The following is a 21,697-nucleotide window of genomic DNA, read 5'->3' on the forward strand; positions in this document are numbered from 1 at the left end:
GGCATTTAATAAGTATTGAATGAATGAATGAGAATCACCAGTTGCCCATTCAGAGGCTTAATCTGCCAGACCTAATCCAGAGAGTCAGTAGATGACTCAACAGCATTTTCCTCTGTGCTACTTTTTTCTCTCCTGTGTAGATACCACTCTTTGAGCAGAAGGTCTCTTGGTGATGATACAAGGTCTCACATCCATTGGAGAACATGTTACTTTGTGCAGCACAATTGAAAATGGTTAGGGAAATAGAAGCAGAAAATTACACAACCTGGATGAGTGACTTTTGTGTTGATTCAGAGATTGTAGGTTGTGTGTTGGTATACAACTGTAAACCATTTTTATTTTCATTTTCATTTCCTTTCATATCATGTCAAGCCATTTTACGTCATCTCATTTCAGGTTCAGTAATCCTTGGCTCACAAAACACTCACCATTGGTCTATGCTTAGTCTACTTTCATCTATCTATCTATCTATCTATCTATCTATCTATCTATCTATCTATCATCATCTATCTACCTATCTATCTATCAATCTATCTATCTTAAATTAATATCATAATCACCTGGGAATCCCCAACCCAAAATGAAAGCTATGTAGTAATCTATAATGTTGTCATTGGTAGAAATCTAACCTTGTTATTTTTTTTATTAATCCATCTCTTAGCCTTCTCTCATTTAAGCTCACTGTTGTCCGGAAGTCGGTGTTTATTCTCTTATATTCTTCCAAAGTATATGTATTTTTAGTTGACCTTAATCTTATAAAAAAAAGGTGTCATGTTGTATGTGATGTTTTGAGACATACTTTTTTTTACTTAATATTATATTATCTTTAAGCAGTTTTATAGTTATCCATTCAAAAGTGCACCTCTTTTTGGGGTGAGGTGAGCATGAAGATCAGGTTTCATTTCATTGTTGGTTAAGTTCTTTTTATTGTGGAGCAGTATCTATCTATCTATCTATCTATCTATCTATCTATCTATCTACCTACCTATCATCTATCTATATCTATCTACTAGAGGCCCAATGCACGAAATTCATGCAATAGTAGGCCTTCGCAGCCCCGACACCTGCCGGCTGTCTCGATCCCTTGCAGCCATGGCAGCTGCAGCCCTGGCTTCGTCCGAAAGATTGTTCCGCTGTTAGGCTGTTTGGTCTATTTGCATATTATGCTTTTATTATTATAGATATACAAACAAACATGCAAACAATTAAATAATATTTATTAGTCAATTAGGACTTAACATCATTAGTTGGCCAAGGAGAAAGCAACTCCAACAGTTCTCCCCACCTCTTTTACTGGGGTGACACTGGTTAGCAAAATTATACAGGCTTCAGATGCACAATTCTACAACACATCATGTGTACACTGTATTGAGTGTTCATCACCCTGACTCTAACAGTTTTGATGGTAAAGCATTTGGACACCCATGCCCACAGTTAACAAACTCAATCTGTTCTTCCTGACTGCTCTGGAGAAAATGCTAGATATAGGTCTTTTCTTTTGTAATTTAAATATCTCTGAACTCAAGAAACATTTAAATTAGTCATTCATTTATTGACCTTTTAAATAATTAAATGGGTGCTTGCAACATTGAGAATGCCATCCATTCTTAACAAATATTTTCACAAAGGCAGTTTCCATTATTGATAAAAGATCCATTGTGTGCTAAGGAATGTGAAATCTCTTCAGCTTAGTATGACTATGAACCCAACAGTTTTGGTTTGTCATTTTAGGACAAACCACTGCCCCTGTAATTCCTTTTTTGATGCCAGAAACTGCTGCTTAAAAATATATATACTTTTCCATAAATTTAAACAAAATATTACCCCAAATTGGGAAACAGAGGGAGGACAACACTTATATATTCACTGTTTGTTATATTTGTTTTTAATCTATGTATATATTGTACTGTTGCTTTTGATTATTGCTTTGTACTGTTGCTTTTATGGACTTCTATAAGAAATAAAAGTATTTGAGTATGTATATGTAAATTTTTCATTGAAGTCTATTTGGAGCCTCTATTTGTACAGTATTCAGGTAGTCAGAATGTTCAATACACAGACTTTTTGTTAGTATTTTACTTCATTAGATTTATTTTTCAAAAACTACCTCAGGTTTAGTATTGCTTTAGTTCAACAGTATCAGTAAAATAATGTCATTTTGTTTTTTGTGTCATACTTTATAAAGTATTCAAATGATATAGTCAAAATTTTGACCACGGTACAAAACTTTGTAATAAACTACGTATATGTATATGCCTATACAGGAATATTAAAATCATATTTGTTCAAAATCATGGTGGCAGAGCTAATTTGACTTAATGAAAAAGCAAGGTAATTTCTAAAGAAAACAAATTTAATTATTAAAGTATTGATAAATAACAAGTTAAAATACATATTAAGAAGTAAAACTAACTTGAATAGTTGAAAATTATAATTCATGAGTAGTCTCATTTGTCTGATTTTCATAGAGTTTTAAAATTTACAAGTTAGAAGAAACAAATTCTTAAAATATGACCTAGTTGTTTTGAAAATAGGACTGAATTTCAGACACTAGTATTTGAACTCATTACTGAAAATTTTCAGGATAATGAGTAACTTAGAAAATTTAATGTATGAAATTGAAGAAACTTATCATACATTTTGAACTAATAGAATCTGAATTGATGAACTTTTACATCAGTACTTGAATTATGCATCCAGATATGCTGCTAATAACTTATTTTTGGTAGATGCTGGTGGGAGGAGACCAAGCTCATCTTTGATCCTGTTTTTCCATGGAAGAGGGACAGGGGCTGGTTGAAGGTGGGCAAAGTGGGGGTGGGGGAATGGAGATATCTGTAATAGTGTCAACAATAAAAATAAAGTTAAAAGCAACAAAACATCATCTTTTCCTAGCATTACACAGTAGCTCATAGAGTTAAGGAGATATTGAAAATTATGCATTTATATGGCATTTCTCCACAATTTACAATGATGAAGTTGCTCTGAAAAGCTTTTGGCATAGACATGAATATGTGATTTCATTCATTGCTTTTAGTGAACCGTAATTTTGTTAAGAAGTATATTACATTGAGAAATTGCTAAAAATTTACCCTACTGTAATTATAGTAGTCATTGCAGTTTTTTTTAAATGAGAAATGTGTGCTTGGTTTAGCATGATAAAAGGTTCCAAGTGCACTTATCTCCTGAAAGGAAAAATGAAAGGTTTTAGGATATTCATTTGAACATTATACTTTCTCTTATTTTGACTGTCATTTTCCTCCAAAAGATGGAGAGAATATGCCCTGTGTTTCTGTCCTTTATGAGGAATCTGTTTAGTTACTGGTATCTTTGGGCATTTCTAGGCTGCTCTATCAATTAAATTATATTTTAAAATATTTGAGTGTAGTTTATTAGCTTAATATTTATAAATCTTATAGTAAATTGTGCATTTGAAAACATTCAGAACTTATCACTTATTTAAATGTAACATATTTCTTTTTTTCCATCTTTAATATTTTACTTTTTAAACTTCTTAATTTTCCAGAAGTTTTAAAATTTAGTCCAATTTATCTGTTTTAACTTTTGTTGCCTATGGTTTTGGTGTCATATATAAAAAATTGTTGATAAATCCAGTATAATGAAGTTTTCTTCTATGAGTTTTATAGTTTAGCTCTCATGTTTAACTTAGTCTTTGATCAATTTTGAGTTAATTTTTTGTATATGGTATAAGGTAAAGGTCTAATTTCATTATTTTGCATGTGAATATCTAGTTTTCCCAACACTATTTTTATAAAAGACTGTAACTTTCCCCATTTGATAGTCTGGCTCTCTTTTATTCCATTGGCCTATATCAGCCTTGGGCAAACTACGGCCCACGGGCCGGATCCGGCTGTTCTATCTGGTTCTCTTGCTCTCCCCTCTGCTCCTTTACTTTGAATTTATATTAGTTCACACAAACACTCCATCCATGCTTTTGTTCCGGCCCTCCGGTCCAGTTTAAGAACCCATTGTGGCCCTCGAGTCAAAAAGTTTGCCCACCCCTGGCCTATATGTTTGTCTTCATGCCAGTACCATACCATTATGATTATTAAGCTTTGTAGTAAATTTTGAAATCAGGAAATGTTAGATCTTCAACTTTTTCTTCTTTATAAATAATTTTTGGCTATTCATGGTCCCTTGAGATTCCAAATGAGTTAGTTTTAGGATGATTTTTCTATTTCTGCTAAACACCATTGGAATTTTGATAGAGATTTGCATTAAATCTATAGATCGCTTTGGGTAGTAATGTTGACATCTTAACAATATTAAGTCTTCTGGTCCATGAGCGTGAGGTGTCTTTCCATTTATTTGTGTATTTTCTTTTTTATTTCTTTTAGTACCATTTTGTAGTTTTTAGTGTATAAATATTTTGCCTCCTTGTTAAAGTTTAGTTCTAAGTATTTTATTATTTTTGGTAATATTTTAAATGGAATTGTTTTCTTAATTTTTTATGGATTGTATCATTGATCTTTTATAAGACTCATGTCAAGTTTTACTTCTAAAATAAAGGCTTGTTTTGGTTCTTCAAAATAGAAATGATCATTTTCTCCTCTAATCCCCCCATACCCTATAGATGGATATCTCCTATAGAAACTGTAACACCACATGGCATTTGATTACTTAGAAATCTACCTTTCTCAATTAGAGTGAAAACTCTTTAAGAGAATCTTCCATTTTTGTGTCCCTAGAGCCTACTACAAAATAGAGGTTCAATTAATGTGTACTTTAACAGATATATAAGCCAATGAAAATTTTAGATATAAACATAAAAATCTAAGTGAAAGAACACTTAACCTTGGATAGTCTCTCTTCCCTCAATGACATTCATGTATAAATCTTTGCATCAGAATCAAACCCAGTTCTGGTGTCTAGAATCCCTTCCAAATGTTGTACCAGAGCTCTCTGACAGTTCACTGGGATTAGCCGGTTGTTAGGATAAGAAGGGGCCAGACAGAAGGGACCTCCTCACTTTTACTCTCAAGGTTAAATGACCTGTCCAAGAACAAAGTTGAATAATAGGAGAACTGGGCCAATGTTATTGGAATGCTCAATCTGTTGTTTTTTGTTTTTGTCAATTGCAATGGAATGAATGTGATTCCTCTGGCATCAAGGTATAATTTTTAAGACTTGCTTGTAATGTTTTAAAGTTCTATTTCACATTTTTACACAGCAATTAATTGGACATATCTATTTAAAATGGACGCCTTGCCACGCTAGCAGTCAGCAGCTGTGTGTCGCAGCAGGTTGCCTAGGACCAAACGAGAGAGGGTTGGACCTGCATTGCCACCATGTGCCCACCATTCAGATATCATTGCTGACATCCTATCTAATAAAAGAGTAATATGCAAATTAACCCTCACTCCGCTACACCCACCAGCCACGCCCACCAGCCAATCAGAGCGAATATGCAAATAAACCCAACCAAGATGGCTACTGCCACAGAGAGCAGGAGGGAGGCTTGGGTTTCCCCGGCAGTGGAGGAAGCCAAGCTTTCCACCTGCCCTTGCAGGCCTAGGCCTCCACTCAAGGCTACAAAGTTTCAATGATAGAAGATACATAAACCCAAACAGAAATGGCGGCAGCCACGGAGCTGGAAAGAGCAGGAGGCTAGTGTTGCCCCGGTTATGGAGGAAGCCAAGCTTTCCGCACACCCTGGCCAGCCCAGGCCTCCGCTTAAGGCTACGAAGTTTCAATTATAGAAGATACATAAGTCCCAACAGAAATGGCTGCCGCCACGGAGCAAGCAGAAGGCTTGGCTCCGCTCCAGGCTACAAAGTTTCAATTGTACAAGATAAAGAAACCCCAGATACCAGGGCCTCCGCTTGGGTAGCCAGGGGGCATGGCCGGCCTGCAAACCACCACAGGCCCCTCGCCCAGGCCACCTCATGCCCCAAGGGAACCCCCACCCTGATCCAGGACACCCTTCAGGGCAAACCAGCTGGCCCCCACCCGTGCACCAGGCCTCTATCCTATCTAATAAAAGAGTAATATGCAGATTGACCATCACTCCAACACACAAGATGGCTGCCCCCATGTGGTCAAAGATCCTGCCCCCATGTGGACACAAGATGGCCACCACAAGATGGCCAGCAAGAGAGGGCAGTTGGGAGGGACCAGGCCTTAAAGGGAGGGCAGTTGTGGGCGATCGGGCCAGCAGGGAGGGCAGTTGGAAGGGACCAGGCCTGCAAGGGAGGGCAGTTGGGGGCGATCAAGCCTGCAGGGGAGGGCAGTTGGGGCGACCAGGCCTGCAGGGAAAGGCAGTTAGGAAGGACCCAGGCCTGCAGGGGAGAGCAGTTAGGGGTGACCAGGCCTGCAGGGGAGGGCAGTTAGGGGTGACCAGGCCTGCAGGGGAGGGCAGTTAGGGGCAATCAGGCTGGCAGGGGAGCAGTTAGGCATCAATCAGGCTGGCAGGGGAGTGGTTAGGGGGTGATCAGGCTGGCAGGCAGAAGCGGTTAGGAGCCATCAGGAAGGTATGCAGGCGAGCAGTTGGGAGCCAGCAGTCCTGGATTGTGAGGCCCAGTGGGATCGGGCCTAAATGGGCAGTCGGACATCCCTCGAGGGGTCCCAGATTGGAGAGGGTGCAGGCAGGGCTGAGGGACACACACATCTCCGTGCACGAATTTCGTGCACCGGGCCTCTAGTGTACACATAAGGAACTGTTTGACATTGAAATGGGGACTCAGAACTGTTGGACATTGAAATTGGGACTCAAACATTTTTTGTTATTATATGTTTATTTCTAGTCTGCAGAGGCAAGATTTTTTAAAGGAATGAAATGGGGGAAAAATAGATACAGAGGCAAAGAAGCATTGAACAGACTGTCAAACTGCAGCGGGAAGGCAGGGGAGGTTGGCAGGGGCGCTGTAAGAGATCAACCGAAGGACTTGTACGCATGCATATAAGCATAACCAATGGATACAAGACACTGGGGGGGGGGGCAGGTAAAGGCATGTACTGGGGGGTAGGGGAGGCCGGGGGGAGGTCAATGGGGAAAAAAAAGGAGACATATGTACTACTATTTGTAATACTTCAAACAATAAAAAAATAAAAAAATAAAATGGTGAAAATAAAATATTTAAATTGAAGTTGGTTTCAACATTATGTCAGCCTTTATGTTGAAGCATATAGTTCAAATGACTCACTAAAACCATTTAAAATGAAACAGTTTAAGCAGCATATGGAAATAAGAATCCTTTAAATAGTAATAAAATAGGAATGACAAAAACAGTTGTATGGTTTTTATTTCTTTAAAATTTTAGATGGCTAAAAATGATTCTAAAATCTTGAGATTTTAAATATCATATGTGACATAATTTTACTGTATCTTACAATGATATTAGAAAGTATGGAAAGAACTTACCATCTTTATTGTATGGTGTATTGTTCAATCACAAATCAGTCTTTTTAAAACTAAAATCTAACATGTTACTTCTGTTGCATCCACATACTGACACACAGTATATATAGTTAAGAATATATTAGGACCCTCCTGGCCAGTGTGACTCAGTTGGTTGGAGCAGCTTCCCGTGCATGGGAGGGTCATGGGTTCTAGCCCTGGTCGGGGTGTGTGTGGGAGGCAACCAATGGATGTCTTTCTCTCTCTCTCTCTCTCTCTCTCTCTCTCTCTCTCTCTCTCTCTCTCTCTCTCTCCCTCCCTCCGTCTCCCTCTCTCCCTCTTTCCCTTCCTTCCTCTCTAAAAAAATTAAGAAATAAAGAAAAAACAAATTAGGGCCACCTGATTTACATTGGCATTTTAGACTATTCTTATTAATAAATCTCTTTGTATACCTCAATAAAAATAAAGCTCTTTGTGATTATTCTCAAGTTATTCATCATGCTATCATATAAACACCCTCAAAAATTTTATAAAGGGGAGATAATTACAAAAGGGAAAAAAAGGAGAAAGAAATATTTGCTTTGCAAGAAAGTGTATAAAATTAAAAGTACATTATTATATTGAAATTGATGTTATAGCTTACTTTGAGACAAATCTAGCAATGTATTTGCATGTTAGGTATAAATTTATAGTTGCTACATATTTAAAAGAGTTTACCTGAATAAATTTCCTATCTACTTATTTTAAAAAACAGATAAAACTTCCTAGTATCTGGCATGCTCAATAAATATTTGTTGAATAGATGGAAAAAAAAAACCCACAAACCACACACACACACACACACAAAAACCACCCAGATAAAACGAAACTGTTAGGATAACAAGAGAATTGTTTCTTTATAAATTATTCATTGAAGTGTTCATTTATATAGTGAAGTCTGTTACTATTAAAAATATATTTTAAGAAATTGTTCTTCAGACAATTTTTATCTTTGGCTATCAGGTAAATTGTATTATTTAGGAATTATTCTTAGCTGACTTGTGAAGGATATCTGATGTGTTTGCACTGTGATTTTCTATTTAGTGCATGAAGGAATGTCTGTGGTATTAGAAGGAATTGAACAATCTCTTAAATTATTCATAAGCCTCTCTTCCAGAATATGTTAACATAGATGAAGAATGACATGTGGTTTTCACATTAGCAAAAACTCTTATCTCAAGAATAGTATTTCTATAACTATTACCCAGTACTCTGGCTAAGCAATAGATTATACTGTTATTAGGAATATAAAATGGATACTAAGATGTACTTTTCCAAAAGCAGGCGTTCTTTTCTCTTTCCCTATTCCTTTGTACCTAGAGCATATGCTGTACTGAAAAAAACATATTAATAAAAATTAAATGTGCTTTGTGACAATATTATTTAAAACAGTATTGTGAATAGATATCCATCATCTGTAATTTCAGTCAATAATGAGAACTCTTGAGTCAACATTTGACCAGTAAATTGAAAAATGCTGTTTCTTTAGAATCAAATAATATGCAAACCTAATGTAGATAGTAATAAATGATACAGATGCCTACTATTTTACTTTCTATTAAAAAAAAAACTACTTTCATTATATCTCTTGTATGTTTTTGTTGTTGTTAATCCTCACCGGAGCATATTTTTTCCACTGATTTTTTTAGAAAGGGTGGAAGGGAGGGCAGGATGAGGGAGAAAGAGAGAGAGAGAAACATCGATGTGATACCTATCAATTGGTTGCCTCCCAAATGTGCCCCAGCTGGGGCCAGGGATCAAACCTGCAACCCAGGTACATGCCCTTGACCAGGAATCTAACCTTCGACTCTGGTGTATGGGGCCAATCCCCTAATCACTGAGCAACATCGGCCAGAGCTCTTGCATGTTTTGACAATTCTGAATATTGTTAAGTCCTCCTCTTCATTGGGCTGAAATCTGTCCCGTGAGACTACAAGCTCCCTGCAAGCAGGAATGTGCTTGCTGACTTTAACAGATAATGTGCCTGGCATATATAGGAAGTGCTCAGAACATAACTGAATAAATGAATTTTTGCTTTTATATCTTCATGCTATTTCTGTTTTCTGGGTTGCTGTGAACATATTGGTTAATTTCTATCAGAAGCTCATCTATGTGATAATTCCTCAAATGCTTGAGGCTTGGAAAATGTGCCCTAATTCCTTCACTCAGATGTTAGGAACTTAATAAGTTGGTTTACTATGGTATATGTTAAGCCATCAGACATTGCCAATGTTTGACTGTTTTTGACTCATAAAAATGACAGTTTTGTATGAATCAGCCTAATATTTTGACTCGGGGTCTATTTAAAATAGTTGAGAATATGCAAAAATAATTGAGGAAAGATAAACCTGCTTGTAATTTATATGAGCTAAAAGTTGATAAGTTAATTATAATAGTACTTGTTCTGAATACTAGTACACTCTTATTGTTTTAAAACACATGTATACCTGGACTGTTGACTTTTTTTGGCTGTTCGATATCTAAACTCTTTCCCAGCATCTCTATGTCAGGTACATTTTTTCACAGATTCCTTTGGTGCCAGGAACATGATCTTGCTTTGGCTCAGACTAGTAACTTGAACAAAACAGAACCATGCAGAATCCATTCCCGGGATGGGCTGTGTCATCAGCGGTAGCTACCATCAGTCTAAGGCCGATGGCAGCATTTCTAGCCCTTTACTGTGCCTGGTTTCAGTGGTGCCAGCTGGAAGACCTCGTGGTGTTGCCGGACCTGTTCTCTTTTGTACTTTGGGCATCTTGGCGTCATAGCCTTCCAGCCTGTTACTCTAGTCCTCCATTTCCCATGAGGTCTGTTGCTGCTTAACTCAGGCAAAACTGTCTACAACTGAGAACCAGTGTTTTCTTGGCATTGTAACGGTCTCTTACTTAACCTTCTTTATTGCTGTAGAAGAGAGAAGAAAAAGCATTTGGTAGCAGTGATTTGCAATGAAGGGTGTTTTAGGACATGCCCCACATAGTTTGCTCACATGTATGTGCTGGTATCTATGCTCAGCTAAATACTCAAGGGGGACCCTTTGCAGATCCCTGGACTTTTCACTCTGTGTAAGTCTCACTTCTCCCGTTCTCTGCCCTGTGAGCTCCAGATGCCTACTCTCAGCTCTTTTTCCTGAACCAATGAGGTGACTGGGCTCTATTCTCCTTGCACGAAGGCCTAGAATCAGGGGTCCTCAAACTTTTTAAACAGGGGGCCAGTTCACTGTCCCTCAGACCGTTGGAGGGCCGGACTATAGTTTAAAAAAAAAACTATGAACAAATTCCTATGCGCTCTGCGGGCCCGGGACGAGTGGGCTGCTAAGCAGGACAGGCAGTGGCACCCGGCGGGCCGGATAAATGTCCTCGGTGGACCGCATGTGGCCCGCGGGCCGTAGTTTGAGGACCCCTGGATGTAAGCTGGGCAGTCAGGCTCATCTTGTTTGCTTCTCATCTCTCAGGGACCACTGGCCTTCATTTCTTGATGGGTACCGAGTCTTGCAAACCTTTATTTCATATACTTTGTCCTTTTATTGGTTGTTTCAGATGGGAGGGCAAATCTAATTCCTGTTATTCCATCTTGGTCAGAAGCAGAAGTTTTAGATGAAGGGCACAGATCAGCTAGTCCTTTTTTATACCTATGGACACTACTGGTATAATCAGTGAGTCAGCATCTTATCAGTCCAACAGTTATTTTATTAAATGTTTCTCTTTCAAATTGTTGCTTTTGTGTGCTTTACCCAATGTTTGAAATCATTGCAGATTTAACTGTCATAAATATGTTTATCATGTACATTGTTTTTCTCTCTTTTTTTTAAAAAAAAAATCATACCCCTGGCTGGTTTGGCTCAGTGGATAGAGCGTCGGCCTACAGACTGACGGGTCCCGGGTTTAATTTTGGTCAAGGGCATATGCCTGGGTTGCAGGCTTGATCCCCAGTAGGAGGTGTGCAGGAGGCAGCCGATCAATGATTCTCATCATTGATGTTTCTATCTCTCTCTCTCCCTCTCTCTTCCTTTCTGAAATCAATAAAAATATATTTTAAAAAATCATAGATATATAAAATAATCTTTATTATAAAATATTTTGTTATTTTTTGACTTGCTATTTTTATAAAGAAAGCCATGTGTTGTAATAACATTTTTGTGTTTATTTACTTCAGAGGCTGCAAAAAGGACATTTCAAGAAAAAGGCATCTTGGCAGGAGAGAGCAGAAGTTTTAAGCCTCATTTGACCTTCATGAAATTGTCCAAAGTGCCATGGCTCCGGAAGATGGTGAGTGGACATTTTTATTGCAAACCTTGGGTTACTGGCTACACCAGCATTAAGCATGGTCAGCAGCATGAATGACATTTGTGGTGGGTTTTGACATCCTACTTACTATTATTGCTCCTGGGTCTACTTCCCAGGGATGCTAAGTTGGCTCATGAGCCTCCATAGAGGCTGTTCTACGAGTTCCCTCCTTTGACAGTGTGGCTATTGGCTGTATACTGTGACCAACACTCATTGCTTCTTCGTCTGTTGCCACACCTGCTTCACTCCTCAAAAGGCCTTGAGGTAGTGCCAAGGTTTTATTTTCTGTTTTCTTTGCTAATGGTTGTTTTCAGCCTGCTGCTATCAAAGCTTCCTCCACTGACCTGCATACACTGGTGCTGCTCACTGCAACTGAGTTTTTCAAGGTGGGACAAGCTTTTTAACCCTCTCCAGAGCTCTCCCAAGGTTTCCAAAAGCCCACCTCGCTCTCCCAATAGTTGTTTCCATTGAGGGCTTAGAACAAGTGCTCCTGGGATGGGGCAAGAGGGTAACTGTGGGAAACCTTGGACTTAAAAGTACTTCTCCCTGAAGATGGTCAACAGTGACACAAGCCAAGGGACATGTGTCTTGACTTCCCCTGTCTCCAGGTGACTTTCTGCCTTCCCAGGCCACTCCCTCTCCTTCAGAGGTTGGGATAATTGTTGACTTTCTTCTGGATTCATGAGCATTTCTCCTGGAATCTGAAGGGCGCCCTTCATTGTTTTTCCCATTGCAGCCTAGGGAGTTGCTCATGCACGTTAAGATATCTACTGACCTGCTCTGATATACCAGAGTTGTGGAGGTGGCCATGCAGATTAGTATTCATTCCTGCTTTCCATGGCCCTTGGCTGCAGTTAAGACTGATTTGCAGCTCTATAAATGAAGGGCATGTTTATTAGTAAGTAGATCTTTTTTCTAAATTTGGCATATTTTGCATTTATTGTCTCTGTGCTCAGAAAGTCTTTTTGGTCCTTTAAAACATGTGTTTAAGTGATTGACCATACTGTGGTTATGAGTTTTCTATAAACTATTGTAAAATTCTTCTCAAAAAGAAATCTTGCATGTGTTTTTTGTTTTTTTTTCTAACTATGCCCCACTTTTAATATTAACTATGTTAGGTGCCATTCTAGACTATTTTGGTAAAAATAATTGTGTAAATAATAGATTTTGAAATTTGGAATGATAACAACTGACACAACTTGTAGACTGACAGTTTACATTTTTACTTGTTATCTTTCCTTTTTTGCTTTCAAATGGATTACCCTCTTCCCAGTGGTTTCAAACTTAATCACAGAATGACAAATCAGTGGTGAAGGTAATAATCCACATTTCAAAGTGTTTCTGTCTTTACAATATTAACTTTGAAATGATAGCACCCACGCACATTTATCAGAGGAATATTTAGACCCCTCTAGAATCTCAATTTCAGTATTTCAGACTGAATTGAAATGATTCTTTGGCAGTTAATTTCACGGGATCTGCTCCTTTCCTTTACAGAAAGGGATGTGGGACTTAGAAAGGTTAAGTGGCAGAAATGAGATCACATTCTCCTTAGTTGCAGAGTCCTGTGTAGAATCCATCTTATCTCATTCTCAGTTTCATTTTCTTACCTCCCACTGGCCACACCCATTTTATCCAAATTAATTTATATATGTGAAGAGCAGTCTGGTCCAAATCATATTCATTTAACAGATCTTTATTGAGGGCTTACTATGTGCCAGATACTGGGTGCTGGGCTGAGCTATGATCAGAATAGAAGCAGTCCTTGCTTGTGTGGTATATAAACTCTAAATCAGGTTGGATTATGTTTAGGTTAGAATGCTTAATCTTTAGGAAATAAAGTATGTATGACCTTACTGGTTTTTTTTCAGAAAGCCAAATAAGAATTTTTTTTCTAATCTATGAAATGATTCTGTTTCCGGTTACTACTATGATGTTCAATGTTTCTGAATGCTTAAAGTACTGTCTTAAACGTTGGGATTCATGAGTCACCTGGGGTGCTTGGTGAAGCTGCAGATTTCCACCCCCTTATTTCAGATCTGGAGTTAGATGGACCAGGTGGGAAGAGATCAATCAAAGAAGTTGTTTGAATATATGCATAACCCATGGACATAGGTCATAGTGTGGTGAAGGCCTGGGGCGGGGTGTGTATTTGTGTGTGTGTGTGTGTGCAGGCTAGAAGGGGTCAATGGGGATGGAAAGGGGACATCTGCAATACTTTCAACAATAAAGATAAATAAAATAAAAAAAGACCTTGACTTTGGATGTTTAGTAAGTGCCATGGGTGATTCTGATCCAGAGGATCTGCAGTGTAATACAATAAGTCCCCACTGAATGTCGACAATAGGTTCTTGGGACTTTGGCGAAACGAGGTATAATGAAATCAATCTTACCCTAACTGATATAAACAAGAGTTAAGTTCCTGTGGCATCTCATGGACATTATTACGAAATGATATTATTTGAGGACCTCTTGTATACTCTGAGACTTGCAGTCTTAAATAAATGTCAAGCATTTTCTCTATGTAGCAAATCATTGGTTCCACTGTAAAAGTGAAAAGCAGTATGAAAAGGTGGCATACATAAAGGTGGATTTTTATTATGCTCTGTCATTTGGAATGCAGATTATTTGAAAATGTGACTGTTTGGTCTTTCTTCTTAACTTTTGTGCATTTCCCACTGTCTGTTCCCATCTCTCAGCACAAATGGTGTTCTGGGATTTTATCCTGGTCTACTCATTTCTAAGGGAGTGGCCACTGATAAAGTCAGTAATGGGATGTATCGCTAGTATTCAGTGTTGTTTAGATTTAGAATGAAATAAAAGGAGAGAGAAAGTGTGGGAAAAAATACGTTGATTTTCACTCAAATATTAGGAAGTTTGTCTCATTTCAAGTACTCATTTTACATTATAAGTTTTTTTACTTTTAAAAATATTAGGTGAATATATGTTCACTGTAAACAATCAAGTGCAACAAACCTATAGAGTGAAAGATATAATTTTTCCTTATCACTGCCCTGCCATCCCCTTTCTCCCAATGTAATTTTTCTCTGAAGGTTACCACTACTAGTCTATCCTCCTGACCTTTTCCTATACACTGCAAATATATACAGGTGCATATACATGCATATAGTTCCTTTAAAACAGAAATAAATGTACCATTGACCCCTGAACAACAGTTTTGTACTATGCGGATCCATTTATACACAGATTTTTTTCAGTAAATACTGTAAGTGTATTTCTCTTCCTTATGATATTCTTAATAACACTTTCTTTTCTTTATCTTACTTTATTGTCAAAATACTGTATATAATATATATAACATGCAAAATATGTGTTAATCAACTGTTTACGTATTGATAAAACTTCTGGTTAAAAGTAGGCTAATAGAAGTTCAAGTTTTGGGGATTTCAAAGTTATATGTGGATTTTGTGCGAGGTGAGGGGATAGTAAGATATATGATCCATTCATTATTATCTACAGGAGGTATAATTGTTCTGTAACAGTACATTTGATTTTTTTCACCATCTAATGCAGCCTTGGGCAAACTACGGCCCGCGGGCTGGATCTGGCTGTTCTATCCGGTTCTCTTGTTCTCCCCTCCGCTCCTTTACTTTGAATTTATATTAGTTCACACAAACACCCCATCCATGCTTTTGTTCCGGCCCTCCGGTTCAGTTTAAGAACCCATTGTGGCCCTTGAGTCGAAAAGTTTGCCCACCCCTGATTCTAATGTGTCATGTTTTAATGACCTAAAAAGCCGGTATCCATGCTGATATAACAAAAAAGGATTCCAAGTTGGAGCCATAATTGGTTTGTTCCTGAAGGTCAAACATCTCATTGACTTAAAAGATGTGGACAGTGTCTGGTGCAGGGGATGAGTGTTCACCACCCCTGGGATGGTCCTAAAGATTAGTGTGAGAATTTCCCGGTGGTGTTCAGTGTTGGCTGCAGAAGTCCCTGGGCTTCTGGGGTACCGTTCACTTCTAGGCACCTGTCATCAGACCAGGGGCCCTCAAACTACGGCCCGCGGGCCACATGCAGCCTGCCGAGGACATTTATCCGGCCCGCCGGGTGCTGCTGCCTGTCCTGCTTAGCAGCCGACTCGTCCCGGGCCTGCAGTGCGCATAGGAAATTGTTCATAGTTTTGTTTTTTTTTAACTATAGTCCGGCCCTCCAACGGTCTGAGGGACAGTGAACTGGCCCCCCGTTTAAAAAGTTTGAGGACCCCTGCATCAGACCATTCAGTAGAAGTAATCAAAAGCGCAATGGGCTAATGAAGAGTTCTATAGATTGTGTTCAGAATTTTGAAAATATAGAAACTCTACTTGAGGTCTCCTGATAAGGAACTCCCACTGTTACACATGGTATTCTGGTTCCCGAGCAAGAGCATTGAGTTGTAACCCAGATTCTGGGAAACATAAGACTTTTCTTGTCAATTACGTATTTTTCTAACACGAGGAGGCATTTACTTAATGTGTTGGTTTTGCATATTCTTAGTTTCTTAAAATGTTAGTAGGTATATCACATAAGAGAGTATGAAAAGTTGTGTATTTTAAAGCTATTTTGATTATCACTGTGCTTTCAAAGTTACAGGGTTGTTTTTTTTTCCCATCAAATTAATGAAGCCTCAACAATCTTATTAAATTACATTGTCTCTGACATAGTAACAGTAATTTGTCTAATGTCCTTAGAATATATATATTTTTCACATGGTTAGTCTACTCCTTGTTCAGCCCCATCCTTTTTATAGTGCATTCTTTGGGGCTTATTTTTCTCATTGAGTGACCTTGTCTTTCTGTGATTTAAACGTTGCAGAAACTGATTGCTAACACTTGGTGGCAGAAGACGACCAGTTTCAAATGAAACAAGCATCTTAATGCAGATCTAGATTCTCAAGAAATAAATGGGATCTTTTCAAGGAGAGATTAGGATTTTTTTTTTAAGCATAAATTATTTTATTTTCTGTGCTTCTTAAATGTGTTTTCTGATTTATGATTCTTTCAAGTTAGTAACCTAGCACTTAAATGATCACAGTTGAAGTTCATGAATTGGCACTTCCTTGTAGCAGCTTTTCACAGAGTCAGACAATTGGAGAACTTTAGAATGAAAGAAATGCTTTTTCTTTTTATTACTACTATTAGCTACTATTGTCACTTAGAGTGGTTTGTTTTGAGTGCACAATTTGATACACACAAATCAAGGGCAGAAGCGTGGTTATTGGACCATCTGATGATGAGGTTGAGAGGAAGTAGGGAAGAGATCATAGATCAGTTATCAGTAGAAATAGCAATGGGGAGTGGGAAAGGAGAGTGTCTGGATGAATCTGGAAATTTTGTTCTGAAGGTACAATTAAGGGAAAAACTCAGTCCCTGAATAGTTTGGTGACTGAGTATACAGGACCAACATAGTAATGAAATTCTACAATGGGGTTGGCCGAATCCCAGCTTTTTATTTTATTTATTTATATTTTTTACATATTTTTTATTAAAGTATTATATGTGTACATATCTTACCATTGCCCCCCCCACCCCACTCCCATACATGCCCTCACCCCCCCAATGTTTTGCATCAGTTGGTTACTCTTATATGCATGCATACAAGTCCTTCGGTTGATCTCTTATTTCCCCCACCTTTCCCTAACCTTCCCGCTGTAATTTGACAGTCTGTTTGATGCTTTACTGCCTCTGTATCTATCTTTTTGTTCATCAGTTTATACTGTTTTTTATTATCCACAAATGAGTGAGATCATGTGGTATTTTTCTTTCATTGACTGGCTTATTTCACTTAGCATAATGTTCTCCAATTCCATCCAGGTTGCTGCAAATGGTAATAAGTCCTTCTTTTTTATGGCAGCATAGTATTCCATTGTGTAGATGTACCATAGTTTTCTGATCCAGTCATCTGCTGACGGGCACCTAGGCTGTTTCCAAATCTTAGCTATTGTAAATTGTGCTGCTATGAACATAGGGGTGCATATATCCTTTCTGATTGGTGTTTCTAGTTTCTTAGGATATATTCCCAGGAGTGGGATTACTGGGTCAAATGGGAGTTCCATTTTCAGTTTTTTGAGGAAACTCCATACTGTTCCCCACAGTGGCTGCACCAGTCTGCATTCCCACCAGCAGTGCACGAGGGTTCCTTTTTCTCTGCATCCTCGCCAACACTTGTCGTTTGTTGATTTGTTGATGATAGCCATTCTGACAGGTGTGAGATGGTATCGCATTATCGTTTTGACTTGCGTCTCTCGGATAATTAGTGACTTTGAGCATGTTTTCATGTGTCTCTTGGCCTTCCTTCTGTCTTCTTTCGAAAAGATTCTATTTAGGTCTGTTGCCCATTTTTTATTGGATCATTTATCTTCCTTTTATTAAGTTGTATAAGCTGCCTGTAGATGTTGGAGATTAAACCTTTATCAATGATAACATTTGCAAATATGTTCTCCCATACAGTGGGGTTTCTTGTTGTTTTGTTGATGGTTTCTTTTGCTGTGCAAAAGCTTTTTATTTTGATGTAGTCCCATTTGTTTATTTTCTCTTTGGCTTCCATTTCCCTAGGGGAAGTATCTTTTGGCATATGTCTGAGATTTTGCTGCCTGTGGATTCCTCTAGTATTTTTATGGTTTCCCATCTTATATTTAACTCCTGTATCCATTCTGAGTTTATTTTTGTGTATGGTGTAAGTTGGTGATCTAGTTTCCTTTTTTTGCATGTATCTGTCCAATTTTCCAACACCATTTATTGAAGAGACTGTCTTGACTCCATTGTATGCTCATGCCTCCTTTGTCAAATATTAAATGCGCATATTGGTTTGGGTCGATATCTGGATTCTCTATTCTATTCCATTGATCTATATGTCTGTTCTTGTTCCAGTACCAGGCTGTTTTGAGGACAGTGGCTTTGTAATACAGCTTGAAATCTGGTATTGAGATCCCTCCTACTTTATTCTTCTTTCTCAGGATTGCTGTGGCTATTCTGGATCTTTTTTTAATCCAGATGAATTTTTGGAGAGTTCTTTCTAGGTCTGTGAAATATGCCATTGGTATTTTAATGGGGAGTGCATTGAATCTATAGATTGCTTTGGGTAGTATGGACATTTTGATGATGTTGATTCTACCAATCCATGAACATGGTATGTTCTTCCATCTGTTTACGTCTTCCTCTATCTCTTTTTTCAGTGTCCTGTAGTTTTCCGCATATAGGTCTTTTACCTCCTTGGTTAAGTTTATTCCTAGTTATCTTAATTTTTTTGTTGCGATGGCAAATGGGATTGCTTTTTTAGTCTCTCTTTCTGTAAGTTCACTATTGGTGTATAGAAATGCAATAGATTTCTTGGCATTAATTTTGTATCCTGCTACATTGCCGAATTCATTTATTAAGTCTGTTAGTTTTTTGATGGAGTCTTTCGGTTTTTTTATGTACAATATCATGTCATCTGCAAATAAGGACAGCTTTACTTCTTCTTTTCCAATTTGGATGCCTTTTATTTCTTCTTCTTTTTTTTTTTAATTTTTTTTAATATATATTTTATTGATTTTTTACAGAGAGGAAGAGAGAGGGATAGAGAGTTAGAAACATCGATGAGAGAGAGACATCGATCAGCTGCCTCCTGCACGCCCCCTACTGGGGATGTGCCCGCAACCCAGGTACATGCCCTTGACCGGAATCGAACCTGGGACCCTTCAGTCCGCAGGCCGACGCTCTATCCACTGAGCCAAACCGGTTAGGGCTATTTCTTCTTCTTGTCTAATTGCAATGGCTAATACTTCCAGTACTGTGTCAAACAGGAGTGGTGAGAGTGGGCATCCCTGTCTTGTTCCTGTTCTTAGGGGAAATGGTTTTAGTTTTTGCCCATTGAGTATGATGTTAGCTGTGGGTTTATCATATATAGCTTTTATTATGTTGAGGTATGATCCTTCTATTCCCACCTTGTTGAGAGTTTTTACCAAGAAAGGGGGTTGGATTTTATCAAATGCTTTTTCTGCATCAATTGATATGACTGTGATTTTTATCTCTCAATTTGTTTATGTGATGTATCACGTTAATTGATTTGCGGATATTGTACCATCCTTGCATTCCTGGGATAAATCCTCCTTGGTCATGGTGTATGATCTTTCTGATGTACTGCTGGATCCGATTTGCTAGAATTTTTTTGAGGATTTTGGCATTTACGTTCATGAGGGATATTGGCCTGTAATTCTCTTTCATTGTGTTGTCTTTATCTGGTTTTGGTATTAGGGTGATGCTGGCTTCATAGAAGGAGCTTGGAAGTGTTCCTTCCTCGAGTTTTTTGGAATAGTTTGAGGAGGATAGGTTTTAGTTCTTCCTTGAATGTTTGGTAAAACTCTCCTGTGAAGCCGTCTGGCCCCGGGCTTTTGTTTGCCGGAAGCTTTTTGATGACTGCTTCAATTTCTTCCATAGTTATTGGCCTATTGAGCTGTTTAGATTCTTCCTGATTGAGTTTTGGAAGGTTATATTTTTCTAGGAATATGTCCATTTCCTCCAGGTTGTCCAGTTTGTTGGAATAGAGTTGTTAGTAGTATTTTTTAACAATCCTTAGTATTTCAGCGGGATCTGTTGTTATTTCACCTCTTTCATTTCTGATTTTGTTTATTTGGGTCCTCTCTCTTTGCTTCTTGGTGAGCCTGGCTAGAGGTTCATCAATCTTGTTTATCCTTTCAAAGAACCAGCTCTTGGTTTTGTTGATCTTTTGTATTGTTTCTTTGGTCTCTATGTCGTTTATCTCCGCTCTGATCTTTATTATTTCCTTCCTTCTTCTTACACTGGGCCTTTCTTGTTGCTCTTTTTCTAACTCTTTGAGTTGTAAGGTTAGGTAATTTATTACCATTGTTTCTTGTTTTTTGCAGTATGCTTGTAGAGCTATGAACTTCCCTCTCAAGACTGTTTTCGCTGTGTCCCATAGATTTTGGAATGTTGTGTTTTCATTGTCATTTGTTGCCATTTTGTTTTTTATTTCTTCCTTGATCTCTCTGGTAACCCAGTCATTGTTTAATAGCATGCTGTTTAGTCTCCATGTGTTTGATTTCTTTGGATTGTTTTTATTGTAGTTGATTTCCAGTTTTATGCCACTGTGGTCTGAGAAGATGCTTGATATGATTTCTATCTTCTTGAATTTGAAGAGACTTTTCCTATGTCCCAACATACGGTCTATCTTTGAAAATGACCCATGTGCACTTGAGAAGAATGTATATTCTGGGGCTTTGGGGTGAAATGTTCTGAAGATGTCAATTAATTCCATCTGGTCTAGTGAGTCATTTAGGATTTATGTTTCTTTGCTGATTTTTTGTTTAGAGGATTTGTCCAATGGTGATAGTGGGGTATTAAAGTCTCCTATTATGATTGTATTGCTGTCAATCTCTCCCTTGATATCCTCCAGGAGATTTTTTTTTAAATATATTTTTATTGATATTTTACAGAGAGGAAGGGAGAGGGATAGAGAGCTAGAAACATCGATGAGAGAGAAACATCGATCAGCTGCCTCCTGCACACCTCCCACTGGGGATGTGCCCGCAACCAAGGTACATGCCCTTGACCGGAATCGAACCCGGGACCCTTCAGTCCGCAGGCCGACGCTCTATCCACTGAGCCAAACCGGTTTCGGCTCCAGGAGATTTTTATGTATTTGGGTGCTCCTGTATTGGGTGCGTATATGTTTACCAGAGTTATTTCTTCTTGTTGGATTGCTCCCTTCAGTATTATGAAGTGGCCTTCCTTATCTCTTGTTATGTCCTTCACTTTGAGATCTAATTTGTCAGATATAAGTATTGCTACCCCAGCTTTTTTTCATTTCCATTCGCCTGGAAGACCTTTCTTCATCCCTTCACCCTCAGTCTGTGTGCGTCTTTTTTTCTGAGGTGGGTTTCTTGTAGACAGCAGATATATGGGTCTTGTTTTCTTATCCAATCCGTTACCCTATGTCTTTTGATTGTGGCATTTAATCCGTTTACATTTAAAGTTATTATTGATAGGTATTTATTTGTTGCCATTTTTATTCTTTACTC

General features: G+C 38.2%; 1 protein-coding gene across 5 annotated transcripts in view; it reads left to right on the forward strand.

Moving 5' to 3' along the window:
* AKAP7 (A-kinase anchoring protein 7) overlaps positions 1 to 21,697 on the forward strand; it is a 103,338-nt gene that overhangs the window by 31,869 nt on the left and 49,772 nt on the right. For all 5 annotated transcript variants that reach the window (XR_013960510.1, XM_080666692.1, XM_080666694.1 and 2 more), the window contains one exon: positions 11,549 to 11,661. Coding sequence is in view for 4 of the 5 variants with exons in the window: in XM_080666692.1 (XP_080522818.1) it covers positions 11,549 to 11,661 (113 nt within the window). In the remaining variant the exon portion in view is untranslated. The remainder of the gene's footprint in view (positions 1 to 11,548; positions 11,662 to 21,697) is intronic.

Source organism: Plecotus auritus (genome assembly GCF_963455305.1).
Source record: "Plecotus auritus genome assembly, chromosome: 4".
Classification (NCBI taxonomy): Eukaryota; Metazoa; Chordata; class Mammalia; order Chiroptera; family Vespertilionidae; genus Plecotus; species Plecotus auritus.